Source organism: Panthera uncia, chromosome A2, assembly GCF_023721935.1.
Source record: "Panthera uncia isolate 11264 chromosome A2, Puncia_PCG_1.0, whole genome shotgun sequence".
Taxonomy (NCBI): Eukaryota; Metazoa; Chordata; class Mammalia; order Carnivora; family Felidae; genus Panthera; species Panthera uncia.
The window spans coordinates 71,691,546-71,717,521 of record NC_064816.1 but is presented as its reverse complement, the minus strand read 5'-3'; the positions used below and the strand labels follow the sequence as shown (position 1 = coordinate 71,717,521).

The 25,976-nt window shown below is 42.6% G+C and overlaps 1 protein-coding gene across 2 annotated transcripts in view; it reads right to left on the bottom strand.

The window, feature by feature from the left end:
- The window catches only part of VPS41 (VPS41 subunit of HOPS complex), a 186,362-nt gene that overhangs the window by 46,562 nt on the left and 113,824 nt on the right, over window positions 1-25,976 (bottom strand). For both annotated transcript variants that reach the window (XM_049642757.1, XM_049642758.1), the window contains exons 10-16: window positions 24,511-24,577; window positions 11,123-11,220; window positions 7,573-7,702; window positions 5,833-5,948; window positions 4,480-4,536; window positions 3,145-3,206; window positions 1,668-1,749 (exon numbers count right to left, since the gene is read on the bottom strand). In XM_049642757.1, coding sequence (XP_049498714.1) covers window positions 1,668-1,749; window positions 3,145-3,206; window positions 4,480-4,536; window positions 5,833-5,948; window positions 7,573-7,702; window positions 11,123-11,220; window positions 24,511-24,577 — 612 coding nt within the window. The remainder of the gene's footprint in view (window positions 1-1,667; window positions 1,750-3,144; window positions 3,207-4,479; window positions 4,537-5,832; window positions 5,949-7,572; window positions 7,703-11,122; window positions 11,221-24,510; window positions 24,578-25,976) is intronic.

Sequence of the window (25,976 nt, the reverse complement as noted above, 5' to 3'; positions counted from 1 at the left end):
GACACAGGGCATGATCCCCAACCCTGGGATCATGACCTGAGATGAATTCAAGAGTTGGCTGAGCCACCCAGGCACCCTATAACTAGAAATTTTTAAGAACATATTCATAACTCTAAGAAGGTTCACAAATATTGGGGAAAAAATTAAATGTTTTAAACAAACATAACAATATTATTTAATCTGGATGTTGTGCAATAAATTGAAAGGTAAATAGTTTCCTTCAAAGGAAACAATCAACAAAACTAAAAGGTAATCTTCAGAATGGGAGAAAATATTTGCAAATGACCTATCAGATAAAGGGTTAGCATCTAAAATATATAAAGAACTTATAAAACTGAACATCCAAAAAACCAATAATCTAGTTAAAAAATGGGCAGAAGACATGAACAGACATTTTTCCAAAGAAGACATACAAATGGCTAACAAATGAGAAGATGCTCGACATCACTAATCATCAAGGGAATACAAATCAAAACTACGATGAGGTTATCAACTCACACCTGTCAAATGGCTAAAATTAACAACTCCAGCAACAACAGATGTTGGCGAGGATGCAGAGAAAAGGGAAGCTTCTTACACTGTTGGTGGGAATACAAACTAGTGCAGCCACTCTGGAAGAGAGTATGGAGGCTCCTCAAAAAGTTAAAAATAGAAGTACCCTACCTGCGATCCAACAACTGTACTAGTAGGTATTTATCCAAAGGATACAAAATTACTGATTTGAAGGGATACACGGATAGCAATGATAGCAGCAATATCAACCACAGCCAAATTATGGAAAGAGCCCAAATGTCCATCGGCTGATAAATGGATAAAGAAGGTGGAATATTACTCAACCATAAAAAAGAATGAAATCTTGCCATCTGCAATGACATGGATGGAGCTAGAATGTATTATGCTAAACAAAATAAGTCCGAGAAAGACCAATACCATATGATGTCACTCATATGTGGAATTTAAGAAATAAAACAGATGTGAACGTAGGGGAAGAGGTAAAAAAAAGAGAAGCGAACTATAAGACACTCTTAACTACAGAGAATAGACTGAGGGTTGCTGGAGGGAGGTGGGTGTGGGATGGATTAAATGGGTGATGGGCATTCAGGAGGGCACTTATCACATCAACAAGCATGAGGGGCACTGGGTGTTGTATGTAAGTGCTAATCACTAAATTTTACACCCGAAACTAATATTACACTGTATATTAACTAACTGGAAATTAATAAGAACTTGGAAAAGAAAAAAAGAAGGTAAAGACATGAAATACTGAATTACGTGTTATAGTTACATGGTCAAACTTTTCATCTGTCTTCCAACAAATAAAATATTATTTGAAAAGTACATTAATTCTTCAGTGCATTTGAAAAACGACTCATGTTTTTACAATCTGCAGGATGAGACTATACCTGCTTTCCGTATTCATTAGAAAGGACATTAAACACTTCATCTAAACACAGAGAGAATTGGAGTGATGTAAGAAGGTATAACACATAGGTATATGTTTTATACACATGAAATATAAACCAGATTTATGTTCTGATGTTTCTTCCTAGCTGAGGTAACACTCACTTCCCAGGAAGAAACTGATTACTATGGTCTTCATTTTATTTCCATCTCAATATTAATATCCTACATACAAAAATTAAGAGTTAAAAATAAGACTAGCTTACCTTAAGCTGTCCAATTTCTTTAAATTTATAAACTTCATATTCCCAGAGTGCTGCATTTTTCCCAAGAATTTTCTGGCATTTGCTGGCAGTCAAAACATCCCAGGGAGAAAGGAAAAAGAGAAAAAGAAAAAAAGAAAAAAAAAAAAAAAAAAGAATAAGTAATACATTTCCTCTATTGGTTTAGATAAATCTCTCATCCCAGAGTTGTGACAAATTTCTATCTCAAGTGCCAATGAACATAAAGGTATTACTAGACAACCACTTGCCTGCATATACAAGGTTGACGGAAATCATGAAAATGGATGTGAAATACTTAGAAATAAAGAGGAGTCCCTTTCAGAAGACTACGATTAGGAGTTGTAGGAGTTTTCCCAATGATTATCCCGTTCTGGGTTTCCTACTAAGCCAGATGAGCACTGCTGGTTTGGGAACCAGCAGGTTTGGGGCCTTGAAGAAATGTCACCATACCCAAAAGTACCAATTTAAACCACTTCTTGAATGGCTTGAAATAACAGACTACAAAATCAGACTTCAGAAAATTGGAAGGCTATCATTGTATATCATCTGGAGAAATATTTATATACGAATAAAAACTTAATTTATGCTGCAAAAAAACCACGTTTCCCTAAATCTCAGAAAATAATAGGTAGGCCTCAAGGCTAGGTGTCCAAGCTGCTGTGCAGTCCCGCAGGCGAGCACCCTGAAGCTCCAGGGGGAGCCACACCCACACACACCCACACAATCACTATACAACATTTGTGTTCTTGCAAACCTGAAGCCTGAAATCTGGTCAGTTCTGTTTAATTGCCACCCTCTTGTTGGGAGACCCCTCTCCTTGAATTATAGGCAGTGGTACTGAATGCCTTCTCAAGGATGTCTGTAGAGTGAACAGCCCCGGAAACGAGAGACACAGATAGTGTTTCCCTCCAGAGCCGAGGGCAGGTTGGTGATGATAAAAATACCGTGTTCCTCTGAAGCTAAGGGCAGGCAGGATTACTGCTCATTATGAAAGAATCAGATGCCCTAAGCTCAGGGTCCCTCTCCTGTAACACGACCGATGGCCTGCGCAGTGCCACCCGGCGGCCTTCCGTAGGAACTGGGGCTGTGGGATGTGGCACAAATGTGGACACTCCGGCTACGGCTACTGCTGAGGCAGGCCTGCGTCTCCGACCCACGAGTCACGTCTTCTGCCAGCAACTGTGAAACCGATGTGCTAACTTGTTAGCTTATAAAAAGGGTAAACTCTCACACGCTTCATGCTTTTCACATCCTTCTCATTAAATCCCTTGTTTGGTGAAAATGAGACAGTAGGTGGGTAAGTAACAAAGCCAGGCTGCAGTTAAGGCCGCTAATACTCAAAAATTACCCCTGCAAGAAAGATCTAAAAAATGCCAACCTCAGAGAACGGCTTATTTTACTGTAAACGTTTCTTTCTTCTACTTATACTAACAAATAATTGTAAAGATATCATTATTACCGTGCTGCTATGTCATACTCTCCTTTCTCCACCAGGTGGTTTATATATGCCAAGCCAATGTCCTAGGGAAAATGAAATGAAGGAATTCCATAATTAACTGGAAAAACTGGGAAGGTGAGCCTCAGTTCCTGAGCAGGCCATGACCTTAGGGTCCTGCTGGCACACTACTGCTTAGAATCTGTTTTATACACCTTAGTGTGCCGTACGTAATTATGCTCATTTCCTTCCATGTTTAAATGCATCTTTGTTTCTATTTTCACCAGGTGCCCCTAGGTGATTTTTATTGTGGGGGGAAAAGTATACGAGATGTAAATAAACATGGAAATCAATTTTTTTTTATAAATTTTTTTTTAACGTTTATTTATTTTTGAGACAGAGAGAGACAGAGCATGAACGGGGGAGGGTCAGAGAGAGGGAGACAGAATCTGAAACAGGCTCCAGGCTCTGAGCTGTCAGCACAGAGTCCGACGCGGGGCTCGAACTCATGGACCATGAGATCATGACCTGAGCCGAAGTCGGCCTCTCGACCGACTGAGCCACCCAGGCGCCCCAACATGGAAATCAATTTTAATAAAAGGGATGCCTGGGTGGCTCAGTCGGTCAAGCGTCCAACCTCAGCTTAGGTCATGCTCTCACAGTTTGTGAGTTCGAGCCCCGCGTCAGGCTCTGTGCAGACAGCTGGGAGCCTGGAGCCTGCTGCAGATTCTGTGTCCCACCCTCTCTCTGCCCCTCCCCCACCTGTACTCTCTCTCTCAAAAATAAACATAAAAAAAAAAGACCACTAGGTTTCCAGTTTTCATCTGTGAACAATGGTCCTGCATTGGCTGATCTCTAAAGACCCTTCACACTCTTTCCATCTGCACATTCACTGTCACAATTAGCAAAGAAATGGGCTTTCAGTCACCGTATTTTTCCATAGTCCAAAATGCACTGAAAATTGTATCCGAGGTCCTAGATTCGTCTCCATGACACATATGACTCTTATTATGGAGACACTGAGGCAATCTGGCATTATGAAACTACTCTGGATACATTTTGGGATAATGCAAAGAAAACTTACCCCGCACACAATGGGAAAGTTTTGTATTTAAAGTGTATGTCACAAATCCAGTTTCCAAATTACCCAAAACAGCCTCCTAGCAGGTAGTCAAGCCTCTTGGTTACAAGCAGACACTGATTCAATAAAATGAAATATTTTGACCTTGCAGATTGGAAGGTCTGAAATAAAGTCTCTAAAAGGTAGGAAAAAACCTGTTCTTTTCAAATTACTTTCAGTCTCATTATAACTTATCAAAAGGTAAAGTTATGTTTCAAATAATAAAATTACACACTTACTAGAATCTTATGTCTTTTAATGTTCTTCTGGCTGATTTCAGCTGCCATCAAAGCTTCCTACATTTACAAAAGCACGATAAAGGGAGCAGAAAAGAAGGGAGGGAAAATGGAAGAGAGTGGGAAAGAAGAGGTTATAAACACTATATTTATTATGTTTTAAAGTTCTAGACTACATAAATAAAGCCCCATTTTCCCATGGCTTTTGCTTCAAGCATGGGCATTTTTAATGTTATGGTTGAATGAACCTCACTGCATTCAAACTCCAACAGAAGCAGTCAACCAAAATGAAGACTTCTCTTATTTCCATTTGAATGCATTTCCACATTAGGATATTGGAATCACATTTCAGACACAAATCAAAATACAGCAACATCTCCGGGGTTCAAACAAACAAAAAAATTCATCTGTCATTCTAAATCTGCATGACGTACGGTGACAAAGGGGCACTTTTCCTTTGTGGGATACAAAAAAACTTGATGCACACAGTTAAGTGTATCTGCAATTAAGATTTCGAAACACCCTACTTTTATCTTGGGAAGTTCAAAATTATGACTTTAACACAAATGTCTAAAACATAAAGTTATTTAAGGAACTGCTGGATCTGAAGCAATATGGTAATCACTGAGGTATGAACTCTGTAGCAATGCCAGGACTCAAGCTAGTTTATAAATGAAAACCATTTCCCCCCCAAATCCTTTCAGGCGGTTACAAACTTAAAGCAGTAAATGAGTAGATTATTTTGCGTCTGTTTGTTTTCAGCTTATTAGTATGTAAGCCCATCCAGAGAGTTTCTCTAAGCCAACCGTAATAATACCTTTACAGCTTTTAAAGTTAAAAGGTTTTCTTTTTGTTAAAAAAAAAAAAAAAAAAGTCATCATGGGACATTTTTCTACTCAAATTAGTCTGAATCCAGACTCGGTGAGGTGGACATCATCGTCATCTCTGAACAAGTAGTTCAAACAATTCCAAGTGAGTATTGATTTGATAGCTTAATCTTATGTACGAAATTAGCACAAATGAATGGTGTCACTAACATACAGAAGAGACAATTCTGAAACACTAGCTCGATTTTATTTTCCTTGAAAAACCATAGGAGAAACACTTGAATAGGCTGCATCTAATGTGCCTCGCTCCCTCCACCACACCTCTTCCTCCACTGAACAACGAAACCAGTTAACCTCCTTGTAATCCTTTCTCCCCTCATTTCTGAAAAGAGTATTGGAAAGTTATCAGCCTCCTACCTATTTTAACTTAGGGCGTTCTAATTCACCAACATGAAAGATTTATTACACAAACCTTTTATCCTCTGTTACAGATGCCACCATACTTTCAGGAAAGTAAAATCAAAACTACCTCATATTTCTTCTTTTCAAGGAGCCAGTCAATGTGGTCATCTTGGTCCCGTTCCTTGGCTACGACAATGTCTCTTGGACTCACGATATAAAAGAGTGACTCCCCTTCAGAGTACTCTGTAGGTGAGGCAAGAAAGGAACAGCGTGGGTGGCCTGGCATTAGATGCTTCAGCAGCAGTTTCAAGGGACTCAGGTTATACAATTCCAGAGGAAACAGAAAACTTGGCTACCTTTGGGCAAGTCTGTTTGGCTCTGTCTGAAGGCAAACAATTATTTAAAAGAAAAAAAAAAAAGGGAGGGAAGGAAGGAATATCAAAAAACTTTGAAAAAATAAGGTAGTTTATAATTCTATGTTTAACACATTAACATTGTGACCTCGGCTGAAAGATGGTGATCAAAATGCTCTGTGTCACCTGTGTGTTAGAATTCATCTTCTGTATATAAACTTAATTTATGGCCATTTACAGCACTGTTCTATTTTTACAGAACAATTACACCCCACAGTTGGCAATAAATGTTTCCTCCTCATCAAGGTCAAGGCCACCTAAAGCATAAATGACAGATGCCCCAGGCCCCGGGGTCATCATCTATCATTTTAGCACATTGTGCACAACGCCAGTCGCGAGGGTTTCCTGCAGAATTCAATTACACAACCTGTTTGGAAGGGTTGCTAAGTGTGCAGTAGAGTTTGCTCTGAGCAAAATGCCTTGACTGGACACTTCCGGTTGTGAATCACATTTGCTTTTTGCCAAGTCCAGAATATACTCTTAATTTCTCAACTGATTAGGGGCTCTGTATAAGAAAGCTCAAATGGGGGCTCAGTCAGTAAAGCGTCCAACTTCGGCTCAGGTCATGATCTCATGGTTCATGGGCTGGAGCCCCATGTTGGGCTCTGTGCTGACAGCTTGGAGCCTGGAGCCTGCTTCCGATTCTGTCTCCCTCTCTCTCTGCCCCTCCCTCACTTGTGCCCTCTCTCTCTCAAAAATAAACATTAAAAAAATAAAAATAAAATGAAAAAAAAAAAAAAGCAAGCAAGCTCAAACCGTATAGAGTATTTCTTTCTTTCCTTTGGCCAAAATGAGAACCAAAAATATTCTGGAAACAAACACAAACAAAAACAAAAATAAAAACATCCATTGCTTTTGAAGCAGGAACATTTCGAAAAGAAAGCTTAGGCTATTCTACTTTCATCACTGTATTTTTGGATGATGTGATGACACTCTAGCACAGATGGCCTGGCAATGACCAAATAACAGCCATTCATCCTTGACTTCTGAGTAGTGACCAGCGTATTCGTTCACCCGCTCAACAAATTCTCAGCGAACCCTGAGTCCCTGCCGGGCACTCTCCCAGGCGACAGGCATTTTGGTCACTAACAGGAAGATGACTGTCTGCCATCCCAGAGCACGCTTTCCAGACGTACACAGTTGGGAGTCATCTGGCAACCATGGAGAACCATGCTGCCTGATGTCACCGTGGGTGTCACACTCCACAGGGCAAGAGATATAACATAAGAATCAAGCCCACGGAGCCCCCTCACCTTGGTCTCCCCCTCCCTTCTGTGGGAGCTCAAGCAAGCTCTGAGCCTTGTGCCCTCATCCTCAACACAACAGGCCTGCCCAGATATTCTCTAAGACCCTTCCAGCACCTCAATTTAAATTCCTGGTTGTGCTAACAGCATGTAAGGGGAAAAAACCCACAAGCGTAAGAAACAACATGAGCCAGAGCCTTGAGCTCTCACCTAGATGATAATCTCTGCACTCATTCTCCTGAAAGCCTCTCACGGTGAGAGCGTCCGAAGAGATCTCCTCACAGGTTTCAGGAAGCGGCTGGATGATATCCAGTCGAGGCCTGGCACGGTATTCTCTCTCCTGGGTGGGGACGGGGGAGGGAAGGGAGGGAAAAAGCATGTTTTCATTATGTTTCTAGAAACTGTACAAATGCGTTCCAGTCAGTCCTAGTTAAATGCCTTGGTTTCATAATTTGGACAGATGTAGGCCCTTCTAACCACCTGCATGACAGGCTTGTCACACCATGTTATCTTCTGACCTTTCCTGAGATCAAGGGGACAGGTGCTACTGAGTCCTTTGGCGGTCCCCACTGCGGCCCGTCCAGCTCCAAGGGCATGGCCACCGCACACTTCCACAACCGGCTTCGGCTCTTCCTCACGAATGTGGGGAAGCATAAAAATAACGCGACAAACTGCCAAGCCGCTGCCACCACTGGTACACTCACTGGTGACGCTGAGAAGCCAGGGACCGAGAGCCACGTCTAAGGCAGAATGCGCTCAGACGAAGAGGGCAACGGTGGCCATGTGCGCCACCCAATGTGACAGACAAGAGTCACTCGTGGCTACCGCGACCGAGAAACAGCTTTTATTTCATTTTAATTAATTAAAATGTAGACAGCCACATACGGTGAGTGACCATCGTTTTGAACAGTGCACCTCTAGGTCAGGAGAGAAGGGGGAGAGAGGGTTTTCTAGGGCCTGTGGCAGCGCCACTAACCTAGAAGGCGATGAGACGCACATTGTTCTCACAGAGCTCCTAAGTTACCCCTTAAATTACCTAAGTGAGTATTACTGCTCCAGATATCACAGATGAAGGAACGGGGGATGTTGTTGTAGGAAAGAAAAGTCATGTAATGGGGAGACTGCAATGTGTGGCAAAACTGGGACTTATGGTAAACCTTGGACTTGAAGTCAAGTTTGTTTTACTTTGAAAGTTTGTGCTTTTTGAGCATTTGGCACACAGGCATAAAACATACGCTTGCCGGTTTTCCGAAGCCTCAAGACCCGCAGCCGTGGGACACTGGCGCAGAGAACCCAGAGGCGGGGCCGCGTGGGAGATGTCCCCCAACTCCCCACGTCCCCCAAGAACCGCAGTGAGCCTGCAAGAGTTCTTTGATCCATTTTGTCAGGTTAACTGAGAGGCAATGACATTAGCTTTGCATCTCATATGTTTAAAAACATGCCAAAAATAAAACAACAATTATGAAAGATCGACTTGTAGAGGGCAAAAACAAGGGAGTAAACAGCAGAATTTTTCACATCTGTGGAAAAATGAGAACAGTCTCAATTTTGAAACAATGGGAAAAAGTGGAAAGGTTATAATATTTTAAAAATGAACTGCTGTAACAAGGGCAAAAACAAAATCCAAATTAGAACAGCAAGAATAGAAAAAATATTGGAAGCAAATAATAGTAAAAGAAAACCACCTTGCTTGGCCACAAAATTGCTCCTTTAAATGCATAAGAAAACCATCAGTGATCCATCTTGTTCCTTTACAACCTTTTGCTCACTGGTCGTGTGGCCCCTGCTTATCTGTGACCTTCCCAGGAGCAAGATTTTGGTCTTGCTGGCCTTTGATCCCCAGTGCTTAGCATGATTCTTGCTACACGTATGCTTTGTTAATGAATGGAACAAACATAAGGGAGACAGCTGAATAAATCCAGATGGAATTGTCCACGGCCACTATAAATGATAATGACAGGAGACGACACAGCCATATGGAGAGAGAATGGAATAAGGTTCACAAAAATAGGGCAACACAGAAAAGCGTGCGACCATGACAACAACGGTGAGGAATAACGCACATACGTGATGGGTGTAACGGGGAGACTATTCTGGGGAAGGATATGCGTGACATAAAGACGAATTTTGTCTAATGTCGCAGTTACACTGTCTTTTTCATATGAGAAAAGAACAAAGGGGGGAGTGGTTTGGCCCCCACGCTTGCTTTATGCCTTTGTCTTAATTTTGTCAGTTTATTCTGTGTTTAAGGATCTCAGGTGTACTTCAGTGCTATATAAAAAGCTACGTGTACTGGCACACACAACTGTAAATCATCTCCAAGACCCTCACAACTCTTCCTCTGAAGAAATTCCATTTTCTAATGTGGTCTATGGGGTTGGCCTTTCTTTGGTTTCTACTCCTTTGTAATCCTCTTCCTTTATTAGCAAAGGTTTCCTTGCTTCCTTTCTTTTTTGCTCACTTGTGCATCGGGCTTTCCCTTTTTCATTTTACTGCTTCCTTCCTCCGTCTTTCAATCACATTCTCAACCCACCCCACCTTCCTCATCAGAAAGCACTGTATTTTAACTCCCTTGGGAGCCACTGCTTTCCTTTGTTTTCAAAAAAATAAATAAATAAATAAATAAATAAAATAAATAAAATAATAAAGTGATGTCCTGCAACAGGGCTAGAAGCCAGACCTATTGATTTTAGTAGCTCTGAGTATTCACTTAAGTCTAAAGCATCCCATCGCCTAGCAACGTGGGTGCCCAGAGCTTCAGGTTACTATAGCAATGACTTCCCATCGCAAGTGCTCGCTCAGAGAAATGCTCTCAAGCTACCACTTCAAAACCAGGCCTCCCAGGGTTTTTCTCCCCATTTTATTCCTAGCCAGTTGAAAAGGGGGGAGAAAAGGAGAGGATACGGACAAGGAGAGCCTTCTTATTGTAGAGGACCAGACAATCAATTTGCAATTTCTTTTATACGTGGCATCTAAGAGAAAATCCTTTACAGTAAGCTCTCCTTGTTTATGCCTTGAAGCCACCCCTGCTCCCTTCCCGGCAGCACCCCTGGACGCTAACAGTGAAGACAAGCTGGGAAGGGGGCTCATCCAAGCTTCAAAGGAAGACCGAGTGTCTCCGCTGGACGTGGCCTCCACTGGATCACACATACAGGCTTCCCTCCAAAGTCACGTCCAACGATGTTTGGATTCTCTGCTGCTTTCTATCAGCCCTACGTCTCCTTCCCTCACATTTGCATTGATAACTGAGACTTCGCCACAATCCATTTCAGAGCAAAATCAAGCTGCTCGGGATCGGAAGGCCACTGGGAAGGAAGCAAATCTGTCTGGACCACGGGAAATAACGAACTGCCCTTTCCGTAATTCCCTCTGACCACTGGGACCCTTGTTGTTGTGGCAGATCAACTTCATTGCTGTCATTTCTGCTAATGCACAGTGTCAGCTCCGTTTCTTCGCCCTTCAGCAAAAGGAATCCTTCATTCCTTTCGCCTAAAATACCAAGAGATGGAAAAAAGAGGGAAAAAAATGACTCCCCTTTGCTCAGCAAGAGGAACAAAGGCAGGCAATGAGTGGAGCTTCTGAAAGGTAAATACATAATCTCTGCCGACCTTATTTTCTAGGTCGGGAACTTCTGCTCAGACTAGAGCACAGCCCTTTCCTGGGCAACCTGATCTGGGCATAATGCTAAAAACCGAATCCGCACTTCCTTTCGTATTTGGGGTAAAAAAAAAAAAAAAAAAAAAGGATAGAATAAAATTACCGTTTTTTCTGAAACCTCTTTGACGTAGGAAAGCACAACAAGCTGGTCACAGAGAGGTGCGAGCCCACTGATGTAGAATTCGGTTTCAAACTGAGACACTGCAAACAAAATGGGGAGAAGACTCCGTGTTAACAGGAGCAAACAGCAGCCCACCAAGGAAAGAACACACGGACTTCGAATGCTGGGTGGATTTACTGGAGAAAGCCGACGCAAAGGGGGTGTGGATAATCACCCCTTTTTGACAATAGTGAAGTGCCAGGATAGGATATCCGGGAACTCACACTTGAAATTTTCTATCACCAGCAAAAGCGAACCTGACAGTAACACCAGCGTGAACAGTCCAAGGTGACATTGTGAGCAGCTAATTTAAAAATGACATAGTTCAACCCCATGAAGGCAATTTTAAACCCATAAAATCCAATGTAAACTAATATTAATGACAATAATAATTTTTTTTTTAAATGCCTGAGTTTAGGTTTTTCACAATTAGGGCACTGCAGTGGTACAAAAGAGTACTATTTGTAATTATGAAACTATGAAACTAACTTTTTTAAAAAAACAAGAAACATTTTCTTTGAAGACTTGTAAGTTAAAAAAAAAAAGTGTTTTAATACAGAGTACCTTGTGATGAAACACCATGATTCCTTAAGTGCAATAAAGGTCAGAGAAAAAAAGAAATTTCTTTCTTTTCAAAGACATTTAAAAATTTAGAACCAGTGTATCACAGAAGAAGTATATGGATTTAGTTACAATGGAGTTCACAGACCTGACAGCTTAGTGGTTGAAGTACAAATATTGCTACGGTGTGATTCTAATAAATAGCTGCTGTAAACTACTTATAATAAATGACTTTTGTTTTAAGCAACTAAATTTGGGGTGGTTTGTTACACAGCAAACCTAGCTGATACAGTAGTGTTGCTGATAGAGACTCTTCCAAGAATTGTGCTCTGCACACACAGACTCATTTGGAAGCAAACTCTCATTTGGACCCACCGCACTGTCTAAGAGTTCCCGGACTCCGATCTTCTCCATAGTTCGTGGTATTAGCTTCAGATTTAATCTCTAGGATGAAACTATTCTTTTCTCTAGACTACGGGAAGTCTGTGTAGCATATTAGAAACAATATTTAATGTAGACTCAAGAGATCTGGGTTATAACTTGAACAAGTCATTTAACTTCTGCAGGTATAACTTTTCCCATCTATAAAATAACGGAATCAGAGTAAAAGTAAAATCCCTAACACAGATGAAATAAGGCACCCCTGAATTTTTCTTCCACCTCCTCTCCACTTTCCTTGCAGGTCACTTAGTGTGACTTGTCCCTGCCTGTCTTTATTGCCACCTCCTTATACAACCGTTTTCACAATTTTCACACCGAAATAAAACTGAGGACTCATAGGATCAAAGAAATTACTAAATGGTAACATAAGCATTAAAAAGGTAGTATTTCTTACATGTTGGCCTTGGTTAGATCACACAGGTGGTTATGGTGCCCTGGTAAGAACGAGAGCAGAACTCCAAAGGCAGGTGCTCTGATCCTAGCACTGCCACTAACGCTTTTTTCCTGAACCTTTGTGGACTTTAACTGAGTATCTGTATCCGGCACTTGCAAATACTTTCAGTAAAACGGTGGTTACGTGATCAATGTTCACATGAAGTGCACGTGCAGAGGGCCGCCTCCACCACAGCCACGTGCACAGATGAGCACATCCAGGGGCACCAGGCACCGAAGATTCTAGAGAAGCTCCCACTGCTGTGTTACGTAGGGGGAGGGGGTGGGGTAAGGCCCGGGGACGTCTGGAATGTCCAGGTGCTACTGAACAGTGTGGGGCCAGTGATCAAAGAGGTGGCAGTGTCACATTCTAGGAGACACGCAGGCATATTAACCAGAGGTTTTGACTGCACTGACTCCTGAGGTGGTTAAACCCCATCTGGTAGAAATGGACTTGAGTTCTGCTTTACTAAATTACATTTCATCACTGAAATGCTATACCCCCAGTGCAATCAATCAGAGATGCCACAGATTCATGGTAATTACAAGGAAGCTTTGATGTGCTGGTCTACCATAGGCACTTGAGGACGAACACCATCTAGCAAGTGATGGGTGGACAAGATACTCTCCACATTCAGGATGCTATATATGCTGCTCATTAACAAGGAACACAGGGGCTCTCCCAAGGTAACCAAATACACATCAAGCCCGGATGTCTATGAATGAGCTGTACGAAACAGAACAGAAAAGCTCGGAGATAATTCTGTCCAAATCTTCCCTGCTCTACATACTTATTTCCCAGTGCACAACGGCTTCCATGCATTAGACAGAAGACTTCCTGTTCTCTAATTAAGAACAGTGGAAAATCTAAGGTGTTCCAAAAGAAAACAAGGAGAAATGTCCAGAACCATGCATTTATTTCACTTGTCAATTCCAGACACTGTAATAAATGCTTTTGTTAAGTACTAAATCTTACCAGACTTTCCTGAGATTCAGTAGTAATTTAGGCAGTAACTAAATTACAAACTAACTAGAAAAATGCTATTTATGAAGAAAGGATGTCGTACATAAAAACCGTGTCAAGATTAGTGCCAAGAGAAGGAAATGTGGAATGGTAATGTTTATTCTCCCGAAGAACATGCATAAATGATATAAAACGTTATGGGCTGATTTTGTAAAATACCTTCCAGTAATGACCGGGCTTTCTATTTCAAATTTTCCAATGGACCAGTGGAAGTTTCAGTTAATTTATTTTCCCTGAAATTCTGTTCTTTCCCACATATCAATGCTTTTAATCATTCTAATGATGATTGCTTATTTTTTGCCTAAAAGAAAACTAGTTTAAATACACAGAGTTTTTAGGTCTATTGCCACAGAAGCTCATCTTTTAAATGGTTTATCTAAAAAAGATAAATCACAAAGAAAATAAAGACAAATTTGGTTAGAGAGCACTAAAACAAAACAGAAGGTCAAAGCTGGTGAGGGGGAAGAAAGAGGAGAGAAAAATGCCATTCCTAGAGGGAGACAGAGTGTGGGGATGGCTCCAGGGCCCTGTAGGGGGCGCTGTGCTCACTTCGAGTAGGACTGATGAAGCAATGAGGTGCCTGTTAGGGCTGAAGCAGTGCTGTGCCCTGGCTTATTCTGGAAGATAAAAATTCCCTGAAATGCTAGAAGAAGAATTCAAGGAAAAAGACAAAAAAAGAGAGATTCTAAGCATATGGAAAGAAAATATCAAAAGGACTATTCACGGGAAAATTCTATCCAGGAAGGTACTACGGATGCAGAATGGGGACTCTGATGCAGAAGGGGGCCTGGAGTTCTAGATCCGCGCTGTCCAACAGAATATTAACGCAGGCCATAAACACAACTTGCGCATGCAATTTTCAATTTTCTAGTAGCCATATTGAAGAGCAAAAAGAGGTAAAAATTTTAAAACATATTTACTGCAACGTATCTAAAATGTTTTCAACATGGAACAACATAAAAAAATTAATGAGACAATTTACTTATTTTCATACTAAGTCGTTAGAATCCTACATGCGGTGCAGTTCAAACCAGCACTACAACGGGGCAGCGCAGATCTAGATGCCCGACAGACTGTCTTGACAGTCCAGTCATTTTACCCAAACATATCTTGATGGTGCTCCTTGTGGGTCACTATATTCAGAGACACAGGGTATGACTTTCTAGCTTCAACTTTTCGTTTCTTCGTAGTTTCAGGAAATTTTTCTTGAATTACTGTGTTTGGGATCTGCTCCATTCCTTTGTCTTTTTTTTTCCTTCAGGGACCCTTACCTGTCAATTGAATCATCTTTGCCAGTCTTTGGTATTTATCATTTCACTGTTAAATCTTTTTCTTCTTGCTTTGCGATGTTTTCAAATTGTCCTCTTTTCCCCCTTCAGTTTCTCTGACAGCATGGTCTTTCTGTTTGCCCATGTTCCTTCTAGTTCAATCTTCATTTCTGAAATGACCTTTCATTTATAAATATTTCTTGACTTCTGTCATCTCATTTGAAATTTTCTTTAAATTGATATTTTTGTTCTTTCGTGTCTAATTCCAAAAAAAAAAAAAGTCTTCCCGCTTGTTCTGGGTGTTTCTTTCTGGTTTCTTGCTTTCATTGCCAACGATGTTATTCTGCTCCTTGTTTACTTTTCCTTAAGCCTGAGTATGGGATTTGACCTTGGTGCCTTTTGGTGCTCATGTGTGGGCGACAACATGGTCTCTGATCTCTTAGGAAGAGGCAGGGGCTGGGACAGCTCCTCAAACATAGCAGAGCGCTCCCTCCTGCGCTGTTTTTATTTAGTGTTAAAAACCCGGCCTCTTGCTTTCTGAGACTTCCTGGCCCTGTTCCCTCCCCACTTTCACTGTCCCTTCTCTTTCCTTTCTACAGTCCCGATCCTACTCAGCTTTCATGCTCCTCAACGCGGTCCCCGCACCCGCTGAGCGGCCAGTGGTCTTCTCCTGGGAACACCTGTCTGCCGTGCGGGAGTTCTCCTGACCTCAAATTCACCAGATGCCCCCTGGCTCCCCTCCACCCTCTACTTTCTCTCACACAGACATGGGCCCCACAGCGGGTCTGGCGGCGATCGGTGGGCCTTCCCGCTCACTCGTATCTGGGGCTCTCAGGTCCACTCTGTCGCTCATTTGTGTGGTCAACGTTGTCAATGTGGTTTTGGTCGCGTGACTTAGCTGTTCCCTTGTCAGGTGACGACTCGGGCAGACTGAAGAGTTATGCTGCCGCTTCTGAGAATCCTCCAAATACAAAATGCTACAGGGTGACACACGAGCTTTCCATCAGCCAGGCAATGGCGTCAGGTTTAGAGTCACAAATATGCAGGTACCGCTGGACCTTCGACAGCAGACCCGCTAACAGTTTCCAAACGACTGCCGCATGACTGAAAAAGAAATTAGCAAAACCTTTCTTGTACCTTGCACCTTACATCTCTGGTTATCAACTACTCAAAAAAAGAATCGCCGAGCACCAATTTGGGTTAGACATTCTTTTAGAAGTATCAGAATGTTAAAGATCCTGTCTGACTTAAAAGAGCCTGAGTCTAGAACCAAAAAAAAAAATTAATAAAATAAAATAAAATACAGCATGCTATGCAAAAATGGAAATATATATAAAAAAAGGTACTGTACAAAGTGAGATAATTTATTTTCAGAAGGGTAGGGAAAAGGGTGAAAACAGCAATGACCATCAGCCCCTCAAGAGCAGGTATGGTGTTTGTAACATGAACGAAAACAATGCAGTAAGTGCTCATTAAAATGTTTTCATTTAAAAAAAGTATTAGAAACGTATATTAAATTGAAAAGGATAAAAATCAAGATTTTAGGTCTGAACACAAAGACCATTTTCCAAATAATTCACAAGTAGATTGTCTCACTATCAGTGTATTCAGACCTGTAAGTGATATTTAAATTTTTTTTTTTTAATGTTTATTTATTTTTGAGACAGAGAGAGACAGAGCATGAACGGGGAAGGTCAGAGAGAGGGAGACACAGAATCCGAAACAGGCTCCAGGCTCTGAGCTGTCAGCACAGAGCCCGACGCGGGGCTCCAACTCACAGACCGCGAGATCGTGACCTGAGCCGAAGTCGGCTGCTTAACCGACTGAGCCACCCAGGCGCCCCTGTAAGTGATATTTAAATCAATATTCTTGATTACTTGCATCTGTATTATATAGGTTTATAAGATACATTTTACTGAAAAATGCAGGCATGAAATATACTAATCTCTTCGGAATGGTAAATGTTTACCTACACCTTTCCCCCAATTCTCTTTCAATTGACTTTTTTTTTTTAGTTTATTTACTTATTTTGAGAGAGAGAGAGCACAAGTAGGGGAGGAACACAGAGAGAGGGAGAGAGAGAGAGAATCCCAAGCAGCCTCCATGCTATCAGAGCAGAGCCCAACGTGGGGCTGAAACTCACCAACCGTGAGATCATGACCTGAGCTGAAATCGAGTCACATGCTTAACCTACTGAGCCATCCAGGCATCCCTATTTCAAATGACTTTGTGACAAAAGTATTTTAGTCTGACTGTTAAAAGAAATGCTGTTTTTCTCTCTGAGTAACTGAATATAATCGTAGTGTTATGAACAGCTCCCGTTTAATGAACATTCCCTATGCAGAGGGGCAGGATGCAGAATATTGTACAGACATGATTTCTTTTTACCATAACCACCCTGTACTGATTTTGGGATGGGGGTGGGGGGACTGGACACTAAAGCTCAGAGAGGTTAGGTAGAAGGTAACCTCTTAAGTAGAAGGTAACTCAAGCAGGAATCTGAAGGCTTCCTTTTCCTAGATAGAAGTCACACTAGAAAGCATATATCAGAACAAAGATACTCAGGTTAAAAGTGTGCTACAGGTAGTTGGCAGAAATGCAAGTTAAGGCTTTGACAGTCCTCTGGTGGTTCCGTGGCCGGCGGCCGGGGTGCCTGGCCCCTCCCTTGAATTTGCTGTGCTACAAAGCGCAAAAGCACTCAGCACAATCTGCACTGCTTCTTTGTTCTAGGCCCTTGTTTTCACTTTGTTGCTTTCAAAATCCCCAGCAGATGTGACTCAGAGGATTTGGTATCTTTACTGGAGCTAAATAAAATCATACGCTATAGATTTTGGCCTCTCAGTCTTAAAAAGCAAACAAACAGGAGTTTCTCAAGCAATTTCCAAACAGGAACAATTATCTTTCATTGTCTTGCATTCACTTGTGAAAAAAGCATCGAGGTCCCTTTGTGATAGTGCCTTCCTCCCAAGAGAATGTGACCCCTCAGTCGCTAGTATTAGTATTTCATAATGACTCTCCAGTAAGTTTGGACACTCTGTCAGGCTGACCACTGATTTAAGAAAATGCATTTGGATATTACAACATTCCAACATCTTCAGGGCTGTGCTGTGAAGCAGATGCATGAAAGTAAAAACGACTTTACCATGTTTCACATCAGCAAACCAGGGAGAAGGCCTCATACACAGGCATAAGATAGAAGGGGATGACTAATGGACAAAATAACAAAAACATTCAAGCCAGGAGCCAATAGTACACATAAGACAAAAGCCATTTAAAGCAAGTGTAGTCCACAATTTAATTGCATATTTTCTAATCAATATTCGCCACACCACTGTGCTAAATGACAGAGCTCAGTTCCTGTGATAATCTCATCTCAACTTTGGCACTCAGGAAGCAGCACGGATGAGGAGTGATTTAGGCAGCGGCTCACAACACGCTGCTTACGCTGCGGAAAAGGTCATAATGGTCAAGGACCTGCTGGGTCAAAAGGGTCAAACCAAGAAGTGACACTTTCAGTTGTAAATAGGCTAGTGTCAGAAAAGAAAAGACAAACGTTGGTGAGGACGTGGAGAAACTAGAACCTTGTACGCTGCTGGGGGGAGAGCAGAGTGGCCCAGCGCCATGCAAAACAGCATGGAGGTTCCACGAAAAATGAAAAATGGAACTACCGTATGATCCAGCAATCCCACTTCTGGGTATTTAGCCAAAATAATTAAAATCAGTATCTTAAAGAGACGTTAGCGTTCCCACGGTCGCTGTGGCGGCACTATTCACAATAGGCAGGATGTAGAAACAACCTAAATGTCCATCAACAGAGGAATGGATAAGTAAAATGTGGTATATTGACAGACAATGGAACATTATTCAGCCTTTAGAAAGGAGGACAATTCTTCAAGAAAGGAGGACAAAGGAGGACAATTCTGTAATAATATGGATGAACCCTGAGGACACTATGCTAAGTGAAACAAGTCAGTCACAGGAAGACAAATACCGCATGATTCCATTTCTAGGATGTATTTACAGGAGTCAAACCGATAGAATCAAGGAGTGGAATGGTGGTTGCCAAGGGCGGGAGGGGGAAAGTGGGAAATTGCTAATCAATGGGCCTAAAGTCTCAGTTAACAACATGAGTGAGCTCTAGTGATCTCCTGTTCAACATTGTACACACAGTCAACAGTGTATTGTACACTTAAAAATTTAAGAGGGCAGGGGCGCCTGGGTGGCTCAGTCAGTTAAGTGTCCGACTTCCAGCTCAGGTCATGATCTCATGGTTCGTGGGTTCAAGCCCTGTATCAGGCTCTGTGCTGACAGCTTGGAGCCTGGAGCCTGGAGCCTGGAGCCTGCTTCAGATCCTGTGTCTCCCTCTCTCTCTGCCCCTCCCCTCCCCTACTCTCTCTGTCTCTCTCTCTCTCTCTCTCTAAAATAAACATTTAAACATTAAGAGGGTAGATCTTACCTTAAGCTTTACCACAATTAAACTGAAAAACAGAAATAATTTTAGAGACCAACCCCCCCTCCCCCGCTCCGAAACTACCTTGATGCATCAACTAAACTGAAGTCAAACAATAAAAAAGAGCAAACAAAAGCTTTTCTTCTTCAAATGTTTGAAAGCATCACATCACAAATCCGGATTTGGTTCCCTTTAAGCACCTATATTCTAGATGTTCTCTAACAATTTGGAAGATGAACAGTGAAGGGCTATCAGTCCCAGAATAAAACAAGGGGAACTAAAATAACTACTTTTCCGAACGGGATACTTGGCTGAACCAAAATAAAGACAAAAAAAATCCACGGAATTTCATCTGGCTTTTGAAGAACGGGTACTATCACTGGCATATTGAAAGGGGTGTTTGGATTCTATAGACTTTCTACCTTATGGTTTTTATCTGAACGCCCACGGCAAGCCTCCATCATTCTCGTCAGTTCCTCTGGCTGCAGCTGAGGGCCGGCGTGAGCTAGAGGGAATGCATGTGAGAGTGTATGGCACAGGGGCGATGAGCAACAGCTTTGAAATTCGGCATATCCTGAGTTCAAACGTTGTTTTCTTTGCTTATGAATGTAACGATCCTGAGCAGGTTACCTGACCCCTCCGAACCTCAGTCTCTTCACCTATGAAGTGGGCTAACAGTCCTGTTCATCTGGCTGTGAAGGTTAAATGAAATTCTATCTATGTGCCATGTGCCTGGTGGTTGTTTTTATAAAATGAACAAAATATATTTGCTACATCAAGTGTTTCAGACTTCTTACTGATACTTGCTATGGAGAAAATTTACCAATGCCACACCCAACAACAAACGTTTGAGTTCCCAGCACTGAGAGGGAAAGAGTCCTGACTTTGAAGAGTAATGGACAGAGGACCAGACATGCAAATACAGCACGATCTTAACTGCAGAACCTAGGAGCACTCACATGGGTGCTCGTTTTGTGAGAATTCTTCGCTTGTTGGTACGTTTTAATTCTTCTCATGATAAGATGTCAGGGAAAAAATTTAATGCAGAAAGAAGAATTACGAGATTATAAGAGAGTCGAACTGAATTTATAACAGAACACCAAATTAAGATCCTTGAGCGAAAACACTCTGAATGATACCAGAACCGTCCTGATTCCTGCTGAGACTCAGCCAGGGAGATGAACCACGTCACTCACGTGGAACCCGCGTATCTGGGTCAGCATAGTAACAGGTGGATGGGAAGACACACTTAGATCTAGCCAAGACTATTATCTCACGCTTGTCTCCACCAGCACGCAGATCTTTCATTTCCAGGTCACTGTTTTCCCAATCAATCAAGAGGCTAAAAATAGAACAATGTGCTAAATTCAAAGAGCCACGGTGTACCATCACTGAAGATACGGCCACTGCTTAATTAAAGTGAAAAGACATCCCTTTTCTCCTCCCTTTCTTCCTAGCTTCTATCATTTTACATAGATTTCCATATAATATTTCCTTTGATTCCTTTGGGTTTTGTTTTTGTTTTTTGAAATAAGCTTCCATAGGAAATCAAGACTAGGAAGTCAATCGTGAATTCCTCACATGTAAGCCATCTGTCCTGGCAGGACACCCAGAAAATGACCCACAAATACAGGCTTCATTTCTCAAGACCTCTCCAACTGCCATTCCTGGAAGACCACGGAAGACTTTGGTGAACAGTGCCACAGAGCAAGGGAGTCCCGTGATAGTGCAAGAGATCCAAGTTCAAATAATTATGGCAGGCTTAGACCAGAACCTACTTTTAACAATGTAATTTGGTGGCGCCTGGGTGGCTCAGTTGGTTAAGCATCTGACTCTTGGTTTCAGCTCAGTTCGTCATCTCACAGTTTCGTGAGTTCGAGCCCTGCACTGGGCTCTGTGCTGATATCGTGGAGCCTGCTTGGGATAGTCTCTCTCTCTCTCCCTCTCTCCCTCTCTCTCTCTTCTCTCTCTCTTTCTCTCTCTCTCTCTCTCTGCCCCTCTCCTGTTCATGCTGTTTCTGTCTCTCTCAAAAATAAATAAAAACTTAAAAAAAAAAACAAACCACAATGTAATTTGGAAAAAAAAATGACATCCAAAAAGCCTTATGTAGAGAGAATGTTTTCAAGGGTTGGTGATTGCCCAGTAAGCCTCATATTCATTATCATTGTTCATTTTCATTTATAAGAATAAATTAATATCCTTTTAAAGAGCAAAATGTTTTTTGTGTTGTTCTTGAGATTCTGATTTATAGGGAAGAGCTACAAACATTTGGCTTCTAAGAAATGTACAGCACCATAGTTCTTTAACCTCAATGCCATTTTCACCTCATTTACTAAAGAACAGTGTGGCTCACACTGTTCAGGGCTAAAGCAAATTGTAATCCAGACCTCCTAATATTTCTCTTTTCCTTTATCCTCGTCAAGGACTCTTATCTAAACCACTTTGCCTCCTGCTGTGGAAATGGTTTATATTCTTAAAGGTTTGCTCTCAAGAGGGGAAAAAATGGTACTTAACCACTAACCACAGTAGTAAAACGTCAGTAATGTGATATTGCCAGCACCCACACACGGTCTATTGCACATAAATTGTAGTCCAGATGAACTATACTTTAATAACATGATCCCAGGGCTCCGGGGCCACCACTGGGCCAGCCATTAGCAGTCACAGAGCTGGGATGGAAGTCTGCACAGTGATAATCACCACCATGATTCAGTGAGCGCCTACTGTATGCCAAGCACCGAGATCAAGACATTACTTAATGTCTAATTCTCACAACCGCCTGCGAAGGTAGGTACTACCAGCTCTACTTTACAGGTATGGAAAGCTTGGCTCAGGAAGGCTCATCAAGATCACACAGGAATTCGGCAAACCGCCTTGCCTTCCTGGAAGCTGCTGGTGGCTCTGCAGCCAGAGTCTGTCCATTTCTTTTTTTAAAAATTTTTTAATGTTTAGTTTTGAGAGATAGAGACAGAGCGTGAGAAGGGAGGGGCAGAGAGAGAGAGAGAAACAGAATCCGAAGCAGGCCCCAGGCTCTGAGCTGTCGGCACAGAGCCCGACGTGGGGCTCGAACCCACAAGCCATGAGACCATGCCCTGAGCTGAAGTCGGGCGCTTAACTGACTGAGCCACCCAGGCGCCCCTAGAGTCTGTCCATGTCTAACGCCACTGTAGTAAGATCTTAGACAAGATAGCTACGTCCCTGAGCCCCAACTGTCTTTGTGAACAAGACTGAGGAGCAGACCAGTTGCCCCACAGGGCGCTGCCATGACGGTGAGGTGAACCACACGGGGGACTGACCCGCACCACCCGTGTGAGTGATCAGCACCAGCTAAGGAGAGAAGACAGTTGCTATGCTTTTGTGTCTTCCTGGCAATTCCTTCATCCTTAAAAACTCCCAGGGTTTTCGCTACCCCAACCCCCATCCCCCACCACTCATCTGTATTTAAAACATTGAATACTTCTCTCTCAGGACACTATGCATTGAGATGTTCAGAGGTTTTGGCTGGGAAGCAGGAAAGAAGATGGGAGACACAGAAATAATGACCCTGACCTTGTAGTTTTCAGTTTTCTCTAGCTCCTCGTTCCTTGGCTTTTCTTGGTACCATCATATTCTACACATGCTTACTGTCCATCCTCTGCGCAATCCGAACTGTGGATTTATTTCTCCGTCTAAGGCAGAAAGTTATTGAAACCCTGTCACCCAACCCACTCCTGTCTTCAAGTACAAAACACCCCAGATTTAAAAGCTATGACTATGTTAGCCATGGAGGTACCACACACCTTTCTGTTTCCAGAAATACAGTCGTGTGCAGATTATTTGTCTCAGCTTCACCTTGTTGTAAGAACCACTCAAACTGATATTCCCCGCCTCCCATCCAAATAGGGAAATGAGCTCTTCAGCTGATTTCTAAGATGGCAAAACAGCTTCGCCACATAACTTGGTCTCCTTCTGCTTGGTTCTGAATAATCCCAAACAGCTCTCACTATATCTATTCAATCGGCAAAAGTCACTCTATTTTTATCCCTTGTGTCCGAATAACTTTTACACTGAGTTCTAAAACCAAGATGCGGATGTAGTGCTGTGTCATTCTCGGCACACTTCTCCTGAATAGCTGTCCCTGAGTCGCCGATTCGTTCAGTATGCGGCATTACTTAGTACCTGCACTGTGCCGGGCCCCTGAGACACAAACACTGAGCCAAAGCAGACGCAGTGCAAGCCCTCAGGGAGATTATAGTCTGCTGGAAGAGACAGACCCGTGCTGAAAAATCACACGATCACGGCAAGTGAAACAGGCGTGAGAAAGGACAGGGGCTGACCCAGTCAGCAAGGTGCAGCGGGCTTTCTCAAGCAATCCTTGAGCTGAAGAATGATTAAGGGTCAAGGAAGCGCAAACGGGCAAGAAGAGCTTTCTAGAGAGACCTGAAGAAGGAGCATGGATGGGTGAAAGGTGGCCAGTGTGGCCGCGGTGCAGAGACGTTAGAGAAACTTGCTGTGAGCTAAAGCTGGAGGCGCGGGTGAGGGCCAACACAGATCCCGCGCGTCTCCTCTCTGTGCCACAAACATGGGAACGTGCTGAAGGGTGGTGACACGATCTGCTTTGTATGCTGACTGCGGTGGGGAGGCTAGATCCCCACAATTCACGGTGGCAGGAGACAAACCAGTCAGGAGGCTGTGGCAGCGATCCAGAGAAAAGATCACGGCAGCCCGGTCCAGTCAGGTGACGATGAAGGGGAGTATTCTGAGGGTACATCGTGGGCAGGACCAGGTGTCAGGACCATGCTATGGGCTGCGCGTGCGTGAATTCTCTCTGAATTCTCAACGACACCCGTGGGGCAGGGGTTCCTTTTCACATTTTATAGATGAGAATGCAGAGGCATGTAGGGATCTGTCCAAAGTCCAGGTGGGAAACAACAGAACCAGAACCTGAACCCATGGTTATTCAACTTCAAAGCCAACTACATAAGTACCATCTAAAAAGTAGAAATACAGACAGAAAAAAAAAATACTATAACAAAGTTTCAAAACTTAAAACAAAAGCCTCTCCACCTACTTCACTAAGGTGCCAAGGGACGAGCCCCAAAGGCGAACACGATTTTAGGTTTTCCTTTACTAAAATGGACTCTCTTTTGACGTGTTATACTCGCGGAAGGCATACCTATTTCAACATATCGACTCGGTAAGTCCCTCATTTCGCTGGCATGCCGCTCCTTCACTGAGCAGATCTAGAAAAGAAATTCACAGGTTCTTTCATTCATTGCATGGAAAAGACGTAGCATGTCATTCACTACAGGACACTTTCGTTAAACTGGCCGTGTAGCACGGAGATGGAACACACACAATCGACTTCACTGATAGAAATTAATTTCAATGACATATAGCAACCATTCCTTAGGTTCTACAACATTAGTAAATGTAAAGTCTTATTCAAGGGCAATGAAAGAAGAGAAACTGTAATATCGTTTTAAAACGTTTCCAATGACCCATTCTCAGCAACTCTACTTAGGGACTACTTTTTTTTAATTTTTTTTTTTTAACGTTCATTTTTGAGAGAGAGAGAGACAGGGGAGGGGCAGAGAGAGAGAGGGAGACCCAGAATCTGAAGCAGGCTCCAGGCTCTGAGCTGTCAGCACAGAGCCCGACGCAGGGCCTGAACTCACAAACCGTGGGATCGTGACCTGAGTCGAAGTCAGACACTTAACCGACTGGGTCACCCAGACGCCCCAGGGACTATTTCTACCATTGTCCAAATAAAGTTCTGCCCAACGGTGAATCTGGGCAACATCTGCGTTAGGGCTGTGTTTCTGATTATATATTAGTCATTTATTTCACTGTTGCTAAATTATACTTTGTATAAGTGGCATCATGCTCTTCTTCTCTCGAGTGGCTTTTTATTTTTTATCTTTCCTCTCAGGTGTTTTAAAATCAATGTATTACGTACTTTAAATCAGGGTTGGCAAACTACAGCCTGTCTTTGACTTGTCTTTTTATGATCTGTAAGTTAAGAATAGTTCTCACATTTTGAAAGGCTAGAAAGGAAGGAAGGAAGGCAGGAGGAGAAAAATATTCAACAGAAACAGTATGGAAGCCCACAAAACCTAAAGCACCTGCTACCCCCTACAGAAAAAGTCTGCCAACCTCTATTTTATTTTTTATTTATTTAAAAAAAATTTTTTTTAATGTTTATTTATTTCTGAGACAGAGAGAGACAGAGCATGAGTGGGGAAGGGGCAGAGAGAGTGGGAGACACAGAATCAGAATCGGGCTCCAGGCTCCGAGCTGTCGGCACAGAGCCCGACGCAGGGCTCGAACCCACGAACCGTGAGATCATGACCTGAGCTGAAGTCAGACGCTCAACCGACTGAGCCACCCAGGCGCCCCTGCCAACCTCGGTTTTAAGTTACATGTAGGGGCACTTGGGTGGTTCAGTAGGTTAAGCACGTGACTCTAGATTTCAGCTCAGGTCATGATCTCACAGTTCGTGAGTTCAAGCCCCGTGTCGGGCTCCGAGCTGACAGAGTGGAGCCTGCTTGGGATTCTCTCACCCTCTCTCTTGGCCCCTCGCCCACTCGCAGTTTCTCTCCCAAAATAAACAAACTTAAAAAAAACATTAAAAAATCAAAT